This window comes from Phyllostomus discolor, chromosome 2 (assembly GCF_004126475.2).
Source record: "Phyllostomus discolor isolate MPI-MPIP mPhyDis1 chromosome 2, mPhyDis1.pri.v3, whole genome shotgun sequence".
NCBI classification, from domain to species: Eukaryota; Metazoa; Chordata; class Mammalia; order Chiroptera; family Phyllostomidae; genus Phyllostomus; species Phyllostomus discolor.
In genome coordinates this window covers 16,418,389-16,443,133 of record NC_040904.2, presented here as the reverse complement: position 1 = coordinate 16,443,133, position 24,745 = coordinate 16,418,389, and the positions used below count along the sequence as shown (strand labels likewise).

At 35.2% G+C, this 24,745-nt stretch overlaps 1 protein-coding gene across 2 annotated transcripts in view; it reads left to right on the top strand.

Annotated features, from left to right (window-relative positions):
- Positions 1-24,745, top strand: part of NCAM2 (neural cell adhesion molecule 2) — a 415,656-nt gene that overhangs the window by 251,293 nt on the left and 139,618 nt on the right. For both annotated transcript variants that reach the window (XM_028505156.2, XM_028505157.2), the window contains exons 6-8: positions 15,574-15,691; positions 19,473-19,633; positions 22,746-22,891. In XM_028505156.2, the coding sequence (XP_028360957.1) occupies positions 15,574-15,691; positions 19,473-19,633; positions 22,746-22,891 (425 nt within the window). The remainder of the gene's footprint in view (positions 1-15,573; positions 15,692-19,472; positions 19,634-22,745; positions 22,892-24,745) is intronic.

Sequence of the window (24,745 nt, the reverse complement as noted above, 5' to 3'; positions counted from 1 at the left end):
CAACCCTTAAAAGTTTCAGCATTTCCGATTATCTTCAAGATAAAATCAAAACCACTTTTCTTGGCATAGGAAACTTTTTATGGTCCAGTCCCTTCTCCCTAACCATTCAGCCATGAGCAACCTATGTTCAGCCATACGGCAGTACTAATAGTGACACAACATAAATGCACTTTTATTTTTTTCTTCTGCTTTAAAACACCAAGCAATAAACTATAACCACAGGATTCTGCAATCACTTTATAATGTTCTTTTTAGAATAGACAAAATATGAATTAAAGAGTAAGCTACTTCCTTTGAGTTAAGGAAGGGACGAGGGAAAATGCATGTGTTTATTCCAGTACCTTCCCTCCTCCCCCCCATGAGTTATCTCTCTCCAGTTCTCTGAAGAGACTGGAGAACACTAAGACTATCATATAAATCTAGAAGAGTCACTTGGTCTGTCCTTTTCTGGGACAAAGGTAGTTTAACCACAATATTATACACTAAGGGAAAGAAAATATTAAATCTCTGCTATTTTTCTCTTCTCTGTAATTCAGTAGGATTTGTGCATAATACAGTGGAATAGTGGGCAGGCTGGTAGAAACTGCTCATACTCCTGGGGGAAACCCAAGTGCCAGGCCTTTGGAAGAAGCCTTTCTTTTCAGAGCCTTTTTAGGCATGCAGGCTGCTACAGGCTCTTTATTTATGAAGAGTCTACAGTCAGTGATGTTTGCAATCTTAAATATCACAGACAGATTTTAGGGCCTGAAGGAGAGGTTTAAATGTGGAGTTGTGTATCCATAAGTATCTTTAATTTCTTTCTGTTATGTAATAAACAAAGCTAGTTTATAGTAGTTACGCAGTTTGTTCATTATTGCCATAATTAGTGTGGTTAATTATTAATTATTGCCTACTCTGCTTTGTTTTCAGTAGGGTTTTTGGTGGCATATGTAAGGTGTGTTTTGTCATGAGCATGCCCTGTGCTCAATATTCTCTCATGTAAACAGGCATTTGTTAATATATGTAAAGTTCTTTAAAAAGTGCTAAGGTTAAGATTATAAATAGTTGCTTAATATGCAATACATGCATGTAAATAGAAATTTATGAAAATCTTTTTGTACTAAAACATTAACAAGTCCGATATATTAAGAAGGAAACATCATCTGGCAGACATAGTATGTTAAGAACTTACGGCTGTTCTGCTATTATAATTTCTGTTTTAGTATACTGATAACATGCTCTCGCCTGTTTCCATACTAGATTACTTATGTTTGTGTATTTATGAGTATATTTTATTTAAAGGAATGGTTAGTTAGGTACGAGTGGGGTCAGTTCACAAAGTTTGAATTGTCCAAACTTTCATGCTCTGCGTTCAGACTGAGTTATTTAGCTCTATAGGTTTATATTATTTCAGGGTCCACAGGAGATGGCACTGGAAGGCCTTCTTTAGAGTCACTGAAGTCAAACATATAGCTTGTCCTTTTTGTCTTCGACACCTTGACTCCTCCAAAAACAACTCACCCTCCTTCCACACCCTGCTGTCTTCTGACAGAATCCTCTATGTAACCTAATCTGACCTCCTTTGCTTAAACAAGGCTTTTTCTCCAGTTCTCATTAGTCGCATTTTCCCGTTATAATCACAAGCTCCTGTGCCTTAAAATTCTTGGAACTTTTCTTCTTTAAAATAACAGTGTTAACAAAATCAACCATCGATTTATCCCCCTTCCGGACGCTGCAGTTGGACCCTGGCAGGGGGCTGCATTGGCTAGTGCCCCCAGACATCTGTGATTTCCCTCACATGCTGCCTTACCTTCAGCAGAAAATTATTCTGCTCCAGTTTTATTGACTCTCATCCTGCTGACTGGCTCTTGTTAAAACTTGAACTCTCTTTAGAGGGATCCTCATATTATTTCTTTGTTATAAAGCCTCTTGAAGATGTTTCAGTAAAAACTTCGAGACTGCAAAAATAATCATATTATGAAAACAATATTTTCCATAGTATCTTTTTTCTTTAGTTACATGGTTTGACTCATTCTATGCCCTCTTCCCAACTTACATGGCATCTGAGTATTATTTTTTTTTGCTAAAAATCGGACAATTTATTTTATGTTATGTGTTTAAAGGGAAAAATCCTCTCAGGATTTACAATATAAACAACAATATGTCAACAATATGGCACATTTTATTCTGTCTAGTTGGACATAATTGTTATAGTTAAAAACATACATATATTGCCTGTTCAATAATAGTCGTTGACATGTACTGAGCCCTCATTTTGGAGCAGAGGATTTGACTGTGGGTGGTGGGCACACAGTGTCACGTACACTTCTGATGTGTCACAGAAGTGTACCCTTGAAACCTATGTAATTACATTAACCAATGCCACCACAGTACCTTTAATTAAAATAATAATAATTAAACATAATAACTAGAAAATGAAGCAGTGAAAAAAGGAGCTATGTACTGGAATTGCAACTGATTTTGGTCCTGAAAGATCTGGACTACATGCTGGACCTTTTTGGTTCCTCGCCTTCTCCCTCAGTTACCCCCAGGTCCCAGCCAAGTGCTCTAGTCACTGTTTCTTCACTGTTGCTGCTTCCATGCCAAACCCCGGCTCCAGAAGCAGCTCTGGTTTTTATCCCCATTGTTTACTGTATGGGAACTTTCCTCTCACACTTTCTCTTCTAATATATACTTTATGTTTTCAACAATTAGTTGAAAGGTAACCTTGCTGAGTTCCTCTCTAGTACCAGCAATACTAAAGTTTGACTTTTTATATATAGCCTCTCTGACTTTCTTACTATATTTCTCCATGCCTGTGTATAGTTTTGCACAACATTTATCTCTTCTTCTCCATCACTGCTCACTGCCATATGAAGTGTGGTGCCACCAGTGGGAGGAATACGCTTCCCCACCCAATTGATGGTGTGACTTGCTCCGGCCAAGGGCATGTGAGCAAACATAATATGATTTTATGACTGAAATCAAGCTTCAAGAAGTATTCCATGCCCTCTCTTGTTCCTCTGCCGTGTAACTCACATGACCCAAACAAGGACCTCTCTCACCTTGGGTACTTTAATGAAGACACGTGGAACAGGGCCACACGGTTGATCTGCAGGTGCAGACAAATAATATAAATCAGAGAGCGCATTTTTTAACCCCTGATATTTTCTAAGCCCTTTAGAATCATTTGTCATCGCAGGAAAGTAGACCAATGAAGTCCTAGTGGCTTTCTGCTATTTAAGTAATTTAAACACTGCCTGACCGGGCGGGGCATTCCTTCTGAAACCAGCACCCTCAGTATGTTTTAGACATTGAAAAACCCCACTTTTCTCCAATGATGATCATTTCTATGAATTTTCATCACTTTATCAAAATATTAGAAATCAGCTGAGGATTTTTTGTATTAATTTATAATGCATTTGTATATTCATTCAACAGGTGAAGCAGTGGCTATATTTTCACACTATGTTATGCTCCGAATACTAAAAAAACTAATGCAGCATCCTTTCTTTCAAAACAATTGCAGTTTTATCTCCATAACTTAATTAATTTTACCAAAGTTTCTTACTGTCTATAGGGTAGCTTGATACAATAGCATATAAGTGCAATGTTACAGATTCACAGACTGTTTTATAATAAGAAAGGGCACCTAATGTAGCACCAGAAAAGTTTGTGTTTGGGGTAAGTCTATTAAATCTACTGATGAAGAGTATTATTTTGTAGAATAGAGATAAGTAAGTTTGATTCAATATTTTGAAGTTATAGATTACTTTGGGGAAAATTGACTTCTTGACAATATTGATCCTTCTGTTTCATGATTCCCTTCTTCTCTTCTAATGCATACATTTAATGCTCAAGAATTCCCTATATATGCTGCTTTAATTTCATTTCACAACTTTTGATATGTATACTTTGCCATTAGCTCAAAAGACCTTGTAATTCCCCTTTTGATTCCTCTTTGTTTTAGGAGTTACTACTTTTCAAATATGTGGGGTTTCTTAAATATATGGTCATAATTTCTAATCTCATTCTAATGTTGTCAGACAACACACTTTCTTTGATTTACAAGGGGGCCTCCAAATAAAACCAGAATTTATAAAAAATTATGTATTTATGCTTACATGTTTAAACTTTAGTCACCTTCAAAGTACTCTCCATTTGATACATTCACCTAATATGACTTTTTTCCCACTGCTCAGGACACTTTTTGAACTGGTTGATTTTGATGCCTTTTAGTGTTTCTGCTGTTTTTTGTTTCACCACTTCCACCTCAGCTACACATTTCCCTTTGAGGACTTTTTTCATCTGGGAAACAAAAATAGCCTCCTGGGCAAGATCGGGTGAATAAGGAGGGTGGGGCCCAGGGGTCATGCCATTTTTGGTCAAAAACTGATGAACACTCAGTGAGGGGTGGGCAGGTGCACTCGTAAGTCACCCGTCACAAAATGAGCAAACATGTTGAGACTTCAAAACAAATTCATTGAAGCTGAACTCAGCCTATCACAGAAACGTCAGCTGGTGCACTGATATAGGTGGGATACACCCACCTAGCAGGGGTGTATCTGAAGGGGCCCACCCTCCAGAAGATAATTCTGGTTATTTTTGGGTCTCCCCTCATAGACTAAATTTATTCAAATGTATTTCCTGTGCACCAGAACAGAATGTATTTTCTTATTTGGGTGGACTTCTGGTAAATCATTGATAATATTGATCAGTTCTTCTCTGTCCTTGTTAACTTGTGTACTTACTCTGTCAGTTATTGAGAGAGGACTGCTTTATCTCAAATGAAATTATACATTATGTATTATTTTATACTAAATTGCATTTGATATTATGGTAATTAATGTATTTCTCCTTGCAGTTTGATTAGTTTCTGCTTCATGAGTTTAGAAGCTTTATTATTATATGAATAAAAGTTTATAATTGCTATGTCCTCTTGATGAATTGATTTCTTTATTTTTAGGGTATGGTTTTATTTATCCTTGGTAATTCTCTGCTCTGAAACCTACTCATATTTTGGTATAGCAAATCTAGTTTTCTCTCAATTATTGTTTGAATGATATTTTCCTTTTAAAAAATTTAACTTAACAGGTTCTTGAAGGCAGTGTATAGTAATATTACTTTTCAGTCAATTCTGACAGTCTTTGTTTTAAAATATTTGCACAATTTACACTGGATATTTTATTGATTTAGTGAATTTAAATCTTGCTATTTGTTTTCTCTTCCTCTTAAATATTCTTTGCTCTCTTTTCTTTTGTTCCTTCCTTCCTTTAGATTTTTGGCATAATTTATATCAATGAATTACTTTTCTCTTCTGGCTCATTAACTATAATTCATTATTATGTTATTTTAGCAGTTAATTGTTATAATCTTCCTTCAAGTGATGTTACACCCTTTCACATGTTGAATAACAATACTCTCTTCCAGCCTTTGTGCTGCTGCTGTTGTACATTTTATATCCACATAAATGGTAGACCCTGCATTAGTGTTCTGTTTCTGTGTTAACAAATCACCACAAATGTGGTGGCTTAAAAGAACACAAATTTAATATTTTGCAGTTTCTGTAATTTCAAAGTCCAAGTAGGTTCAGCAAGGATATGCTCAGGGTATGGTAGACATATATTAATCCTATAATTCATTGTATAATATGTTATAAAGCCAAGGTGTCAGCTGGATGGGAATCTTGCCGTAGGCTCTGGGGAACAAGCTCTTCTGATACGATTCAGGGCGTTGGCAGGAGTAGTCGTCTCTCTGCTGTAGGGCTGAGGTCTCATTTCCTCCCTGGTTGCCACCTGGAGGAGGCTGCCCTTAGCTCTACGACGTCCTCCTCTGGGTCACTTCCTCCAGTGTCACCACCAGTGCCACCACCAGTGCCATAGGTGTTTCTCATGGTTGGACTATTTCTGACTTTCCCTTTTGCTATATGTTCTGCTGCTGCTTCTCCCAGCTGTAACTCTGTTTTTAAGGGCTCGTGTGATATTTCTTACCTGGACAATGTAAGATACTCTTCCATTTTAATGTCTATGATGATAATTATATCTGCAAAGTCTCTTTTTGTCGTGTAAATTAATGTATTCGTAGGTGTCTCTGTTTAGGGTGTCAGCATCTTTGTATGTGTGTGTGGGGGGAGGGTGACAGTATTTATCTACCACAACCTCACAATATATGGGTTTATTTTTGTTTTCTTTCTTTAAATTGTCAATCAGCTCTTAGCATGGCTTAATTAATAAAGAATATAAGGCTTTCCCTATGTCCACATACTTACCATCGCCAGGGCTCTTCATCACTTTGTGTATCCAGATTTGCATCGGGCATCACTTTCCACATCCCTGAATGACTTCCTTTAGCATTTCTTATAGTGCGAGTCTGCTAGGGATGACTAATTTCACCTACTGTGTGTCTCAGAAAGCCTTTGTTTCACCTTCACATTTGAAATAAAGTTTTGCTTGGTATAGAATTCTAAGTTGACAGTTTCTTTTTTCCCCTTTCAGTACCTTAAAAATGTCTGAGCCATTATCTTTGGCATAGTTATTTCACATCAAAAGTCTATTCTCATCCCGATTGTGTGCCTCTGTGAGTGAGGTGCACCACCCACCCAGTCCTCCCAGATTTTTGAAGGTTTTCTCTTTATCAGTTGTTTATAACAATTTAAATACCATATACATTGTTATAGTTCTCTTCATTGCTCTTGTGCTTGTGTTTTGCTGACTAATTTCAATGACTCTTCTTATAAAATTTGGAAATGTTTTAACCATTAGCTCTTCAAATATTTTTGTCTCATAAGCTTTTGGGATGCCAATTTCACATGTGAAACAACTTGAACTTACTCCACTCTCTGAGATGTTCTGTTCATTCACGTTTAGCTATATTTCCTTCCTGTATTAATTTCTGGGTAGTCTCTCTTGCTAAAAGTTCAAGTAGATAATCTTTTCTTTTTCATTGTTTGATCCACAAATAATCCTATCTCATGTACTTTTTATTTCAGGATATGTGTGTGTGTGTGTGTAAACTTGTCAACACTATTATAGATGTCCCCCATTCCCCACCTTCCCCTGCATGAAGGCAGAGGGTGGGGGGATACCCTTTTTTAAATGTCTTCTAAGCCTCTAACATGACTCTAACATGATCAAGTTTTCCTTCAGGTTCTTGAACATATGGAATGCAGTTATAGTAACTGTTTTAATATTCTTGTCTACCAATTATATTAGCTATGTCTCTTCTGGGTCAGTTTTGGTTGATTGTATTTTTAGTTATCATGTCTCATATATCTTGCTTCTTTGCATATTTAATAATTTTGAGTGCCAGATGTGGCTTTTACCTCTGTAATGTGCTGAATAGTTTTGTCCTTTAAATATTTCTGGTCTTTGTCTAGGAATGCAGATAAGTTACTTGGAAACAGTTTAGTCCTTTCAGTTTCTTCATTTAAGTTTTGTTAGATGGGATCAGAATATTCCAAAGGTTATTTTGCCTCACTTCTGAGATCAACCCTCTATTTGAATACTTTATTTGACATGCATTATGTATTTTTAAATCGTTATTTTAGCTTTGGGAGTAGAAACTGCTCTTTGCCATACTTGAGCTTTGGTAATTATGCCTTCTAATAGGGGAGGTTTTTCCCTTGGCCTCAGGGGTTTCCTCTCATGGATGCACACTCAGGAGTGCTCATCTGAAGAACTCGAGGGGAGTCGCTGCAAGTCTCAGGAAGTCATCACTGTGCACTTCTCCTGCCTGGCACTCTGTCCTGGGAAACAGCCAGACACCTTTGCTCCCCCAGACTTCTAGGCTCCCCTGGCTTCTGGGCTGCACCTCTGTGGAGTGCAGCTTAGGAACCTTCTCTAGAGAGGAGGCTGGGCGGTGATAGGGCTCACCACATTTCCTCTCATGTTTCAGAGAGCACTGTTAATGGTTCTGTGGAAATATCTTGAAAATGCATTTTATACAATGTGTCTAAATTTTTAGTTGTTTCAGGCAGTAGGCTAAATTGGTTATTTATTCTACCACACTGTTGGGAAGCTACCATCTTGTTTGGAGGCTGACATTCCTGTATTTCAGTCTGGTGAACAACATTATAAACAGTATTTTAAGGATTTGAATAATCTATCATAGCAATGTATTTTATTCACTGTCATATTGCTTACTTATACTTAATTTCTGACCTTATAACATTTTAGTCTCCCTTACTGTACTGAATTCAAAATAATTTCAGATATACATGTATATCTCTGTCTAAATTTTACTTTCTACTTATTTTTAGGTCACTTCCTTTAATTTAATATTTATTTTCATTCCATATCCACATGTCATATTCTCTACATTAAAATAAGATCATGCTAACTCCTCCTCACTCCCTCAACCCCCTCTGGGAAATAATGAAGAACTTTTACATTGCTTGAAAGATGGAATTCGCAGGGAAGTTGCTATTGCACCCAAGTAACAAAACTTACAAAGAGAACCCACTGAAGACATGGTGGCGTGCGAGACAGCTGAGAGCTCACTGCAGGAAGGAGCAGGGATTAAAAGGCTAAAGCTTAGACATGCTATCACTTGTGTCACAAGATCGCCCTGAAGAGGCAGCGATAGGTCAGAAAGCAGGGCCCAGGAGTGGGTGTTCCAAAGGCTGCTCTCTGGCATTAGAGCTTAGCATATCCATACACAGGCAAACCTTCTCCTCCCACCTTGCCTTCAGCGTCTGGCAAACACTTTAGGACATTATACTTATTCTGTTCACACATTTTGCTTTGCAGTTTATTTATTTATTTTTGTTAATTAACTTAATTGTACTTCAATTTTGACGCTGAATCGACAGCAGGAATAACAAAGCTACTTGGAAAGAACTAAGGCAATTAACTGAAACATGGCACACCTTCCCAGAATCTCAGAAACAGGAGGAGTATAGAAGCAGTGGGATCTGCCAGTCATGATAGATGGAAAGGAACAACAAGGAGTAAAGGGGCTTTCAGAATACACGGGGCAGATCAGAGCAGGGAGTTAAAGAAAGGGAAGGACTTGGCGGGACTAGAGTAGGAACAGGCACTCCCTTGGGGAAACTTTTGAGGTTTCCCTGCTATAGAACCATCAGCAACTGACTTCCCCAGGAGGTGTGGACTGTTACAGTGAATCTGCTTATTGAATCTGTTAGTAATTGTTACAAACAACTAGGGTTTTAAAAGGCCCTTGTAGGATGTAATGTTTAAAAGTTTACCTATTTGTTTTCAAATTCCATGCAGTAAAATCCACTGTACAGTTCTGTGAGTTTTAATATATGTATCGATTCCTGTAACCACTAATAGTCAGTATACAGAATGCTCATCACCTCCACTCTTTTGTTTTCCCACTGTAGTTACACCTTCCTGTGTCTTCTGAAACCACCACTGTTTTTCCTGCCACTATCATTTTGCCTTTTCAAGTGTCATATAAGTGGAATAACCCAAAATGTAACTTTTAAAAATGTCTCATTTTATCATCATACTGCCTTGAGAATCAGTGAAGTTGTTACATGTGTCCACTGTTTGCAATTATAAATAGAATTGCTATAAATCTCGGTGTGTGCAGTTCGCTACGTGACCTTAAATTCATTGATCTAAGCAGCAATTTTCAACTGGTGTGCCACAAGAATTTTTAAAACATGCAATGCCTGCCCTGGCTGGTGTGGTTCAGTGGTATGAGTGCTGGACAGCAGACTGAAAGGTCGCCGGTTCAATTCCTGGTCAGGGCACATGCCTGGGTTGTGGGCCAGGTCCCCAGTTGGCATGAAAGAGGCAACTGATTGCTCTTTCTCTCCCTCTACTTCTCTCTCCTTTCCCCTCTCTTTAAAAATAAATAAATACAATATTTTTTTTAAAAAATGTGCAATACCTGACCACACATACTTAGTCAGGGGCACTGACCTCTCTTCCCTTAGATTATCAAATAAAAAAGTGACACCAGTCAGCAGGGCAATAGTCGTCTACTGTGAATGAATCAAAGTTGCATGTATTTTCATTCAGATGGGCAAAAATATAATATGTATTTGTGGTGTGCCACAGAACTTTAGTAATTAAAGTACATGTGCCATGAGATGAAAATGGTTGAACCTTTGCTGATCTAGGGTCAATACTTAGGAATAGGATTGCAGGGCCATAAGGTGAGTGTAGGTTGAACTTGGTAAGAAACTGCTGAACCATTTTCCACAATGGCTGTAGAGTTTTGAATTTTCCCCAATAAGTCATGAGTTCAACCTGTACCTCATTCTCACCAGCACTTGGTGTAAATTCTTGATTTTTTTGTTTTTAATTTTACACATAACAACAAGCAAGTAGTAGACCAGGATGGTTTTCCTTTGCATTTCTTCACTGGTAATGCAGAGTCATGCAAAGATGAATGATGTGCAAAGATGAGCGTCTTGTCCTGTGCTTGTGTCTGGTCTGTGTGTCCTCTTCAGTGAGACGCCTCTGCGTGCCTCTGCCCCTGTTCTGAACGGACGATTTTCTTTTTCCACTCTTGGAGTCTGACTGTTGCTTATAAAAATGTTAAAAATGCATTTTTCCTTCCAGACATCTTATTTAGTGATGTGTTTATTCAAGTGTTTACACATTTTCTTATTGTCGAATTTAGTATTTTAGAACACGTATTTTGGGTAAAATTCCCTGTTCAAGTACTTACTTGTAAGTACTTTTTGTTCCCATGTTGTCGCCTTTGTTTTCTTCTCTCTTTTGTTTTGTAGGTTTGTCTTATTCTTTTTTTTATATATTCATTTGCAATTTAGTTAAGTACTGCCAAATTCCTTTCCAAAAAGGGTTTACCAGTTTATTCACAAACAGTGATTATTTTCCTGCATCCTCGCTTATAGTAGATATTTCATTCTCTTAACTTAAAGTGCTATTCAGAAGGCAAATCATTTTTATTTTGAAGGAGTAGAACTATTAATCATTTTCTTTTATGGTTTGTTATTTTGGTGTCATGCCCAAGAATTCTTCATCTAACCTCAGGCCACGAAGATTTTCTCCCATGTTTTCTTCTGTGAGTTTTATAAATTTTATGTTGTTGATCCATTTGTCATTCATTTATGTATAAGGAGTGAGTTTGTGGTCAGGTTCATGTATTTACAGATGGATATTCAGTTGTTTAAAAACCGTTATTAAAAGACGATTGTTTCTGCATTGGACTTTGTAAAGTAAAAACTGGTTGTATTTGTGTGAGTCTATTTCTGAACTCCTTTCCTTTCCACTGTCTTTGTGTCTGTCCCTGCACCGTTATCCCATTGCCCTAGTCCCTGTATCTTTCACCTTAAAATCAGGTAGTATAATTCCTATGCCTGTTTTTCTTTAACAAAAATGTTTTGGTTAAATTATCATTTTAATGCTAGCCTTATACATGATTTGAGAAATATTCTATCTTATTTAATTTTGGAAGGGATTGTGTAGAAAAGATACTACTTCTTTATTATTATTATTATTTTATTTTAATCATTGTTCAAGTACAGTTTTCTCTCTTTTACTCCCAATCCAGCGATACTGTTTCTTTAAACATTTGATAAAGTTCACTAGCTAAACCATCTGATTCTAGAGGTTTTCTTTCAGAAGGTGTTTAACCCCCTTAACAGTTAGCAGGATATCGGAGTTAACTGTTTCATCTGGAGTGAGCTGACTTAAGTTTATTGTTTTCAAGGAAGTGGTCTAAGTCTTCAACCTTGGTGAATTTGTATGCAAGATTTGGCTGCATCATTTCTTAGCCTTTTACTGTGTTTGAAATCTATAGTTAAATTCCTTCTTGGATTCCTGATATTGGTAATCTGTGTTACCTCTTCTTTTTTCCTAATGTATCTTACTAAAGGTTTATTAATTGTATTATTGTTTCAAAGAACCTTTGTTTGTTTCTTTATATACTCTATTCTTTTTCCCTATGTATTTTTTTCATTGTATCTGTTCTTGATTTTATTATTTTTCCTTATGATTAGTATGGATTTATTTTGTCTTTTTTCTCATTTCTTAAGCTTCAAAGTCACACAGAGTAACTTTTGAATCTGCCTAGGTCTCTTTTCTTGTCTCTCAATTTTGCTTCACATATTTCGAACCTCGTTTGTAAGGTGAATGCATATGTAGGAGTGCCATTCATTTCTGGAAAAGTGGCCCTTTTATTATTATGTAGTCCTTCACTTGATATTATGTATTGTTATTCCCCCTGAAATCTGCTGTCATTGACATTAGTTTTTTATTGTTTAAGTGCAGTTGTCTCCATTTGCCACACTTCTTATAATTAGTGATGGGATGGTATATATGTTATGATTTTTACCTTATCTACATTAAGTTTTAAATGACCTTTCAATAGACAAACAGAATTTGGTTATTTTTATCCATTTTGACAGTATATGTCTTCCTACTCATGAGATTAGACCCTTTTGCACTTAATTTAAATCTGCAAGTTTTGTTCTTTCTTCAGTTTGAATATTTTTGGAAGTAAAACTTTAGTTATAACATCTATTTATTTTTAAATACATTGCATGTCTTCACAGAGACTGTTTACCTTTTCACTAATTTCTAGATGATTCACTCTTAACTCTTTGGAAAAATTTTAAAATAGTTTCTTTAAAATAGTTTTTAGATAACCCAACATCTCAAAATGCCACTGGCATTTCCAATTAACATGACCTATTTCTAATTCTTCATAAACAAAAAAATAGATTATATCATAGATTTTGAATATCATGTTTTGAGACTCTGGGTTTTATTTCTTTATCACAATGTCCTTCGTGTTCATCTATGTTGTGGTATATGTAAGAATTCCCTTTCTTTTTAAGGATGAATAATATTCCACTTCATGCATGTAACGCATTTGCTTATCACTGATGGAAATGTGCGCTGTTCCCACTATTTAAATGTGAATAATGCTTCTTTGAACAAGGATGTACAAATACATCTCTTTGAGACCCTGCTTGTAGCTCACCTTGCATTCCTTTTCCTGGGAGCTGCAAGCCTTCAATAGACTCCAGAGCTCCATCGTAGTTATAGGAGACAGATTCTGCCAGTGCCGTTGTTGTTTAGGTGGCAAATGTGTGCCTACCTAGCGCCTCCTACTCTGCCACTTTCTAAAATTACGCTTATGTTAATTTCTAAGTGTCACATGCACGGAAAAGACAGAACACAAAAAGGTAAACAAGAAACGATGGTGTCTTAAGTTTAGAAGTTCTCCACCAGAGAGAAGATATTTATTTAGACCATCTCTGAATAATCAATTAATTGCTGAAGAGTGGCTTTCTAGACAGTAGTAGAGATGTGGTTCTATTCTCATTCTATATAAATCTGGAGGGATTTTTGGAGCTCATTAATTTGAACAACATAGGTATTCCATAGTTAGTATCATCTTTTGAAAAAACCTACCTGGAGAGCCGTGAATAGAGGCAGACTGCACTGCACGACCAAGAAAGCGTAGGGAGTGCTGATGCCATGTTGGTGGAAGGGCATTAAGCTGTCCAATGAATGGTATCCTTGATGCCTATGCAGCCAATGCGGTGGATTGTAACATGAAGGTGTGCCAAAGCCTCCATATCCACAAGAGCTCTGGAGCTTCTGCCCTTCCCTGCACACCCTCATGTGTCTTGAAGCTAAAACGTGAAAACATAAATTTACCAGAAAGCATTGACTACTTAACATCCACAGAATGTAAATCTTTGTAAAGTTATTAAAACTGAATGTTTCAGGTAAAGTCAAACACACAAAAAAGTTTTTTTTTTTAAAAGTTAAAATACTAGTAGATGTGGGACTTATGAGAGAAAATACATTTGAATGAAATATAATTGTAACTCCTTTTAAAATGACTTAATCCAACTCCAGAGCAAATTTTTAACCAATGAGGTAAATATACATACGGATAATCTATAGTCTAAAACAGTGGCTAAAAATCTCCCTGTATGTCTTGGCTACTTGGCCACTTGGTACTATGAAGAATTGTTCTTCATAGTACTTCATAAATGTATACTATTAATATTGTTCTGCTAATCTATGCTGCAAGAACACATATTTCATTAGCAGAGTCAATGTATCATAAAATGCAAACATTAAGATTTGTCAGTTCTTACAGATTATCCAGTGTACACAAGGGCAATTTCTACAAAGAAGACTATTAAATATAAGTATAAGTAACTTGTTGAGGTTAGTAATAGTAATGGGACAACCACCGGAGCATGTAATTCTCCATTTGGAAGTGTTTCTGTCTACACAAACACTTTACTCTAGAGAGAATTTCTATTAAAAAGTTTATTTTCATTATAATTATCTAATGAGTTAAAAATCTTCACTATTGTAATAAAAATAGTCATAGTAGACTTACAACTACATTTATAATAACCAAATGAAAAACAATACATTTTTATTGTGATGTTCTTTTTTCATAATTACAAGAAAAGGCAAACAGGACACAGAAAGTTAAATTTCAACATATTTAAAATTCAGATGATATCTAAAAATTAGTCCATCCTATTACAATAGTAATTATTGTATTACTTTAAAACACTGTGTCAGATCATGCCCATTGCATCTATTTTTGTGAGGGCAGAACTTGATTTATTGTGACTAATTGCTAAGATACATAGCAGTTTCTCTCCCCACTATCAATGGCGATAACGCTGCCCTGAATGCTATTGTAGAGTTGTTTAATTATAATCACACTGGAAAATGCCTGCCTTGCCAAGTTGTTTAGTATATGTAAAAAAAAACACTAAATACATTAATATAATTAATTTGGGGAATATCGTTTTGTCATATTCAATTGAAAATCATAAATGTGTTCATTAAATCTAAATGTATGCTGTACTCTGAAATTTAGCTTCTATTATGGATGTTATTGATTTGTTTATTGCAAATAGTGCATTTCAGTAACAGTTTCAACATGTCCAGAATGTGCAGCATTTACAATTTTGCAATGTAATTAGTTAGAAATTGGAGAAGCTTAATTTTAAAATTGAATTGTTCATGAAAATCTATTTCATACTCACTATGGCTTGAGCAGTTTCTCTTTATCAAATGCTCCGTAGTTGTTTAAAGAAATTAAATGCAGTTAATCAGAGAGTACATTATAGTTTGACACCTAATTTGAAAGTCCTGTCTTTGAAGCAGTGAATGATTACTTATAGAATTACATATAGCAATGGAAATCCAAATAGGAAATCCGTTTATGCTCCTAGTAGATCTTGGTATTGCTGTAAGTCAGGGTGCAATACTCTGTCTTCTTGTGAGCAGTATTTTATAAAAAGAATATATATACATGCACATACATACCTATATGTCACACAAGCACACATATATGCATGCGTACATACATACATATATACTAAAATGTTTATTTGGCGTTTTGTTGTTTAGTCTACTTTGATGGATTGAAATAGTAAAATAGTGCTAGAGTGAATCATCTAGTTATTCCATTCTATATCAGAAGGTAAATTAGTGACCTGAAAGTCATTTGACTACCCAGCCAAGTCAGTCCTAGTGATAAGTACAGATGTTGACTGTCAAGTTTTAAAGCTCATCCTTAACGACAGCAGAAAGCATTGGTAAAAATATCCCAGTGGCATTGGAGAAAGGTTTCTCATCTCTGTTTATGTGTGTCCACCTGTTTCAGTGCCGCCAGCCATCACGATGCCTCAGAAGTCCTTCAACGCCACCGCGGAGAGAGGAGAAGACATGACACTCTCCTGCAGGGCCTCTGGCTCTCCGGAGCCCACCATCTCTTGGTACAGGTGGGTTCTGCACCCACGCCCCTCCGGCCCCCGTCCTTTGTCATGCTCATGAAGAAAATGCTTGTCATCTTACCATTCTGTCAGGAAGGAAAGTGTATTTTCTCAATTTTATTTAAAAAGGTATCATGCGTTTGTTTTCAGTCACCTTGGTTAGATTAAACTGTTAAAGAGATGAACACAATGACATAACCCAAGTCAAAGGTGTACCCAGAGCCCTGATCATTCTATCTGTGAGGCATGTTTCTTTTTTATTATTCATTCATTTCTAAGGGTATACTTTGTATTTCTTACTTTTCATTTTTAAACTTTATTTTTAATTTTGTTTTAATTACAGTTGAAATTATATTATTTTATATTAGTTTCAGGTATATATATATATATATATATATATATATATATATACAGCACAGTGATAAGACAATTATGTAATTTACAAAGTAATCCCCCAATAATTCAGGTGCCCACTTGGCACCACATACCTTATTATAATATATTGATATTCCCTGTGTTGAGCCTAACATCCCCACGGCTATTTTGTAACTAACAATTTGTAGTTCTCCATCTCTCAGCTTTTTCACGTATTCCCCCAAACTCCCTCTCCTCTGGCAATCATCAGTTTGTTCTCTGCATGTATCTGTCTGTTTCTGTTTTTTTTTTTTGTTTGTTTTTTATTCATTTGTCTCACCCAACCAAGAACTCTGTCTTCCAACTCAGATACACTGCCTGGCTGTGTCTAGGTTCTTCTATCAGCTGTGGCCGGCCAACTGTCTTCAGGTAGAGGCTGTGAGGGCCCTCAGAGTTCACTGTCATGTACTACTTACTGACCGATGTTTGTAACTGTTACTTAATATGTGTATACAGGGTTTTACTTTTTGAAATGTGTGGATATGTATATCCCTGTTACTACATTATAGTAAAAAGTGGAATTGTTTCCCCTTCTCTATCATTTCCATTAATTCATTGAACTTAACCCCTATTTACGTGTGCCTGGAAAAGAGACACTTAGAGAAATAGTTTGAGTTTCAAAGGATGGGCTCATGGAATGCCATTCAAATCCTTCAGGAGTTTTTCTCAGACAATGGCATTCCACAGAAATGGATTGTGAATAACAATGTGTGATTCTCACAGGTTTGTTGGCAGAGAGGTATGAAGAACTATCGCTTTTTTTGTTATCTTTTAATGATATTTTTAAATTGAGCTTTTTTCTTTTTCTTTTCCTTTTTTTGGAGGGGCTTTAATCTGTGGAGTGGATTTATTGGCTCAAATAGCTGAAAGATCACAGGTTGCTCAGGGCTCACATGCACTCGGACCGGGACTACATGTGTATGACTCTGCATTTCTTTCGCCTTCGCCCTCTTAGGTGTTTTGGCTTTGTCCTCATGCCAGCTGCCCTCATGGTCACAGAAATGCAGCAGTTTGAGTCCTGATGTTGGCAACCAACTGTCATCATCTGGCACAGGAGGGATCTCCACAATTGGTGTGGCCAGGGGAGGCCTTTGCAGTTAATTGACTTAGACCCATATTACTATATTACCACTGCACCTGAACAAGTCATGGAGACAAAAAGGAGGAAATTGCGATCTTTTGTTTATGTCAGTCGGGGTCTAAATTGAACTCAAATCATGGATTTTGTTTTCCCTTGAAAATTCCTAGAGTATGCCAGCCATCTTTTCTCTTCTCTCCCACCATAGTAGATCTCTTCTCATCCCCACTAAAAACAAAATCCAAAAAGGCATAAACTCATCAATAGGGTTTTAATACCCTCCATATAAGGAAGTCATATAAGGAAGTCACAGCCAGTCATATAAGTAATTCTTCATGATAAGTGCCCATGTTTCACTCATTTGCTGTACTTCAAACATTTAGTACAATATATCACATGAGCCAAGGAAATAACCCTCATCAAAAAAAAAAAAAAACCCAGAACAAAACACTGGAACTTAGTTAATCTGCTGCTTTTATTACTGCGTGAATTGAGGGATGAGGAAATCATACAAAATTTTTTAGTTATAATCTGTGAATGAGAGTAGAGGAGGAAAATGCACATATGAGATATGTGTGAGAATTCAGCCAGGTGAATAATATAAGGAAAGTGTTGTATAAATCACAAGTTATTGAAACTTCTGTGTTATTATTATTATTATTATTATTATTATATTAGTAGTAGTATTAAGTGCATATTTTTCATTGACTAGATTGAGAAATATATTGCATCACCAACTTCACTGAAAGCTCTATCAATACATGAAATTCTATCCAAAAGTGCTGAAATGTCATTTTTATAATAATAAATATTAGATCAGGAAAAAATGTGAGAAAGATAAAAATACAGAGTACTAATAATATTTCTTCTTGGTTTATAAAACCTAATTTTCATTCTGTTCTTATGATATTTTTTTTACATTCCATGATCTATTTAGAGATGTCAGTTGAAATTGAAAAAACAGATCTTATTCTTCTATAGAAGGATAGGGATTATATTAAGATATATGCCAGTGCTTCCTGGAAAGAAAAACTAAAATTGATTGGAAGGATCATTTGCTTTGTCAAAGAAATGTCCTGTTTCAATAGAGGACATATTTTTCAGTGTTTTAAAATATTTTTCTTTTTAAATTTATACACATATGGAAAGTAGGTCTCACCAGCCCTAAAAGCAGATCCTAAGCTGTGTACATTAGTGGACTTTAAAGTCAACCCAATCTTCAAAAACAATGCTATAAGGAAAAAGGTAGAAGGGACAATAGGTAGAAGAAAGAAAAGCAGAAAGAAGAAAAGGTGATGTGGAGAATAAAATAGAATGAAAGAGAATACACAGTATAAGAAGGTTTCACACATATTAAGGGGAGTTCCAGAAAGTATTTCAGATTTGAAGATATTTAAAATATTTCCTACTGCAGTCATTACAAAAAAAGTATGAAAGACAGTGTCTTAGTGGACAACAAGAGCTAGAAGTAGGGCAGAATGAACATGGCTTTGGCCCAGAAGGAACATGGAAAATATTAAAAAGTATTTAAATCTGAGAAGGAACCTCATTAGTGAATTAAATCATCGTATTAATCATAACTTCTTTTACTGTATTTTTACGTCATTCTTTTACCTTACTGTTTATTGGCAGTACTTATTTTCAAAATACATTGGTTTTGTATTTAAATTTCATGGACTTTGAAACTCCTTTAAAAATGTTTGCATAGAAATTCTATTAAATGTGTCCCAGGAACCTAATGAATAAAGTTTTCATAAATACGTGTTGACTCACAAACATCAAAAAGTCTATGAATTAAAATCATCAAAAAAAATCTGTTTTTGGTTTAATAATCACAATACGGATTGAACCAATGTGCTGTTTTGCCTAAGATTAGTATCAGTATTTTAACATAATTCAAATGTTATTGTCTCTAAAGTCAAACTATTTTCGGGTATAACTTTAATATTTTTGCATTAAGTTTTACTGGGCTACTAGAACTATACTTCTGATAGGAATACAACCTTTTCTGTCAATCTCCATGAAATGATTGACAGCTACAGATTTTTTGATGATTTTAATTCAAAGACTTTTTGATGTTTGTGAGTCAGCATGTATTTATGCAAACTTTATTCATTAGGTTCCTGAGACACATTTAATAGAATTTCTATGCAATCATTTTTAAAGGAGTTTCAAAGTCCGTGAAGTTGATGATCATTTTCTTCTGAGTCACAAAGTCAGATTTATGAAGATCAAGCTCTGGGTTTTTTTGCTTGTTTTATGTTTGTTTTGTTTTTTCTTTGTGTGTGTTTGTTTTAGGAATGGCAAGCTCATTGAAGACAATGAAAAGTACATATTGAAAGGAAACAATACAGAACTCACTGTCAGAAACATAATCAATAGTGATGGGGGCCATTATGTCTGCAGGGCCTCAAATAAGGCAGGAGAAGATGAAAAACAGGCCTTCCTCCAAGTCTTTGGTAAGTATTATATCTTAGTGGGTAAAACTGAGGTCTACAGGGTGGCCAGGGTCAAATCTTACTCTGTCAATGTTATGAACTGTTTAAATTAAGTTAAATGGTTCATAATTAAATCTCAGTTTTCTCATTTCTAAAATATATTTCAAACTTGCAGCTACCAGATATAATTATTTTAAGAATTACATGAAATTGTATGTTCAAGTTTCTCTGAAATATTGGCTGACTTTTAATATGGGCTTGAAGAAATTTATTTAAATTATGCTACTGGGATCTCATATTGTTATGGCTTGATCTTCATAAATCTTTAAATGAAATATGTTAGGATCAGCTTTACTTTCATTATACTTAAAAAGAGTGCACCTATAAGGCTATAATTAGAAAACATTGACTTGCAGCTATAATTAAATATTCTCATTTCATTAAAGAGAGATATAATGTAAGTCTTCTATAATTACTAAAAACCATATTGCTTTCTTCAGTAATCTTATAGAGAGTAGAGGACTAGCATGTTTTTTAAATAAATTATTTATTTAGCTTCATTATGTTTTCAAGAGGAAAAACAATTTTTGCTGGGGAATATTTAGAATATGAATATTCTCTTTAAAAAGCATAACACTAAAAATTATATGCAGTACTAACATTCAGTATATTTTCTCCATGTTTAAAAACATTGTTCACAAAATGCTGTCACAGCAGAGATGGAACAGGAGGGAGGGAGGACTGTGTAACAGTAAGAAGGACCAGTGTTCGTCTCTGTAAGATGCACGGGTCCTAGGGCCACAGACCAATGCTGAGTGGTCATACACATGGGCACATCTTCTGTCAGCTGGGCCTGTGATCACATATTATATTTCCTGAGCAGAGAAATTTTCATAAAGCTCATATTCTGGTGGAGTGAGACAGACAAAACTATGTGGAAATACTTGAAAATAATTCAGTAAAACTAAAATAATAAAATACTCTAAGAAGAAAGTGAAATTGGATAAATATGGTAGTCCTGTGTAGAGAGAACTATTATTTTGGACAGCATGGTGTTGGAAAGTTACTCAAAAGGTTAATGATTAGATGTGTCCACACATAATATTTAATGATGAGCTAGCTGTCAGCAAAGCTAAGAGGTAGGAGAAAATTGTTCAGATAGAGGGAAGAACAAACACACTGAAAATTATTAGACATTATAGAAAGTCAATTATTTGTTTCAACAGTATTTCCCACTTAAAAAAATGTTCTCTTTAGAACCTACAATAAGAGCCTTGGCCGGTGGCTCAGTTGGCTGAGCATTGTCCCATACACCAAAACATTGTAGGGTTGACCCCAAGTCAAGAACATACCTAGGTTGCAGGTTCCATCCTGCGGGGGGCACATAGGAGAGCCAAACCATCATGTGTCTCTCTCTTCTTCCTCTCTCCCTCTCTCTTCCCCTCCTTCTTTTCATCCCTTCCTCTCTCTAAAAATCAGTGAACAAGTCCTTGGGTGAGGACTAAAAGAAAACCTACTACATTCAATAAATGCAACTCACTATGACAAATTAATTTATTAAATTATAGTGTCTGAGATAATTCTAAAGGGTACTGTTCTCACTTACCAAAATGGACTCATATTAAATAGTGTTCACTTACTTATTATTTAATAGGGTAGCAGTGAGTGAGAATGGATGTAAACAAGTCTTCAATATTTTCATCTTATAAAATAGAAAATAATGCACAAAATATATGATACATCACTGTTGTAATCACTTTTATATAGTAACACTGAACAAATTTGTATTATTTCAACACAAAATCATATAATGCATATTAAAAATGTAACTAAATTCATTAAATCAATGGAGTCAACACTAGATTGTTAAACATTATGTATACTATATTTCTGATATTAGGAATCTAATTTTCTAAGACTAAGAACAATTTATTTATATCCCATGATCAATTGTACTCGAAGATTTCAAAGTACCTGCTACTTGTCTTTAAATAACGAGTACTGGATTTTATCCCTTTTATGTCCTAATAAGTAAAAATTTAACAAGTACAAAGGATTTAGAGTTTACAAACAGGAATGTCTGTGGTGCTATGCAAACTTGTGGATGGCCATACTTTTTAATATTAAAATGATTTAATCTTCTTATTGCCTGTACCTTTCTCCCTATTCTCCCTGCTTCCTGTCCCCGCTGATAACCCTCCATGTGATCTCCATTTCTGTGATTCAGTTCCTGTTCTAATTGTTTGCTTAGTTTGTTTTTGTTTCTGTCTTTGTTTTTAAGAAGCATAAATGGTCAGTAAAAAATAGACAGGGGGAGTTGAAGAATAGTACAGGAAATAAAGAAGCCAAAGAACTTACATGTACAACCCATGATCCTGAAGTTAGTGAGGGAATACTGGGGGGCATGGGTACAGGGAAAAAGGGAATATGGGTTGGGGGGAACTGAAACAACTGTAATAGCATAATCAATAAAATATATTTTAAAAAGAAAATTTAAATCATTAGGCATAATGTTTTTCCTTCTCAAAGAAGTCATAATTATAAATAAATAGTTATGTTGCCTGATAATATTGTTAAGATAAACTGAGGTCAAAATAAATCACCTAGGATCATAAAAATAAATAGCATTTGTGTGCCTATACTTCTTATATTTTTAAATATTGTACATAATTATACATACTACGTACTCAGGGTACAGCCGTCAGTTTTTTTCTTTGATTAAATTGTTTTATGAGCTTAAGAGATAATAATTCATTAGGTGCCTGCCATCCTCCCCACGCCCCCCCACACACTTACACACGTGGCTTTAAAAGAGGAAATTTTAATTTGTGGTTTAAAAGAAGAAATATGTAATACAGGGTCTCTTTAACCGGCAAAATTTTGGAAGGGATTATAATTTTTATGTAAGTTAAAAGTAAGTAAGACATTTCAAATTATTTTATAATGATAATTGACAGGAATTGTTTCTGAAATTTTTTTACCCATTTGCAACTCTCTTGGCCCCGCTCTGAAGCAAGGCATGCTGCCATAGCTGCTATAATGTTAACCATTCCCTGCCGCACGAATGCGGACTTCAGTGCCCACCATGGCCTTTCCTCCAATGCAGATTGAGTGATGTATATATTCTTTACAGTACAGCCTCACATAATACAGCTTAAAAATGAAACTACCTATGAGAACGGTCAAGTCACGCTCACATGCGAAGCGGAAGGGGAGCCCATACCAGAAATCACTTGGAAAAGAGCCGCGGATGGAATCACATTCTCCGAAGGTGTCAAGGTAACAGCCAAATTACACAGTGGTTTTCAGTATCATTGCATTTTCAGTGTTTTGCATGTTATCAGATCTCACATTGAACTTCGGTTTATGAAGTAACTTGTAAGAATACAGTAAGTGCTTTCTTTTTATAACATGGTGACTCTACCACAGTCAGCCTAAAGCTAAATTCAGAGAAGAAAAGGTCACAGTGTAGTATTTAAAGATGTTTGTTTATTCGGCCATACAATCGTAGGTTGTTATTTTTAAGTTTGCTTAATTGAGTTTTGGTATATGTTGAATCTATAAAATATCTTATGGCAATTTTAATTCCTCCACCCTATGCTGTGAAAATGAAAGTACTTTGAATTCACAGAAGTCTGGTGGTCACATCACTCTTCCCTCTTGAGTTGTCTTCGTGCAGTACAAGAGTAGGTTTCTGCCTGTTTATACTCTAGAACCTAATAAGATAAATAAGTACAAAAGTAAAAGGGTGCCCTCTCATCAGAATTCACACGAGTTGCTTAGGAATCAATTAAACATCATCATATGTTTCACTACACTCCATGGATTTTCATAATTGTTATTTTTCATAACTACTCATATTAAACTCCAAGCATAGGCTGAATTGAAACAGAAAGGAAAAGGTAGTAAATTAATGATATGATGGACTGGCATTTTCATAGATGTAAAAATTGTAACAAGCTGATAGATGGCTTTTATTTTCTCAGTGTTAAAGACAAACTTCCTTTAAACCCCTTTCATTAATTTCAATCAATTTATGTGAAAGTTAAAGATTTCTAAAATATAAGTAGCTTTGACTTTCCAACATTAACAGCAGAAAAAAATGAAATCGATTTATCTTAAAATACACTTTCTATTTCTTCAACTCATTATATCATTTTAAACAACATACTAACTCAGGTGACTCCCTGTCCATTTACAATTTATCTTTTGAAAGAATGTATTCCCACATATATATCCCTTCTTTGCCTATTTCTTCCTCATCAGAGCATGTTTAAGAGGGTACATATCTTTGGTAATAAACAATTATTTCATATACATAAATGGAAAATAACATTTATAAAATATTAATGATATTTATTTTTCTAGAAACCCAGAGAAACAGTAGAGTTTGCTTTAATACTTTTCTTAACAGAAAATCATAGATATCATTATAGCACAGTTCGCAAGTCTCAAAGGAGTTATAGTTCCATAAAAATGTTTAAAATTGTCAAAAAGAAATTATATAGAAAAGTGTAGGTAAATGCTTTCATGTCGATTTAGCACATTTCTTTAGATGAGATAACTCAAATAAGATTTTCTCATCTGTAAGCCTTTATTAATTGTACCTTTATATTTCTAACTCGTGCTTTCATTATTTTCCTGTCTACTGTAAAAATTCCTTAAGTGTATCTTCTCAAAGGTAGCTTTTATTCTTTATTTAAGACATGCTTCTTTATTATATACCAAGAATGAGAAATGCATTGTATTCAGTTATTTTATCAGTACAAAGTCGTCAAATAACTGAGGGCCTGATATTTTGTTCTCTGATCTATACCTCAGGCTAACCAAAACTATATACAAAAATTTCTTCCATACTAATTGTGAATATAATCAACTAGTTTTTATTTGTTAAGGACTATATCTATTAAAACACACCTATTTCTTTTATTTAATCTTTATTGTATTTCTTCCGTTACCATTTAGTCCCCTTATACTCCCTCCCTGCAGCAAGGCTGCACCAGTCTGCATTCCCAACAACAGTGCAAAAGGGTTTCTCTTTTTCCACATCCTCACCAGCACTTGTTTGTTTGTTGATTTATGGATCATAGACATTCTGACAAGTGTGAGATGATAATCTCGTTGTGGTATTAA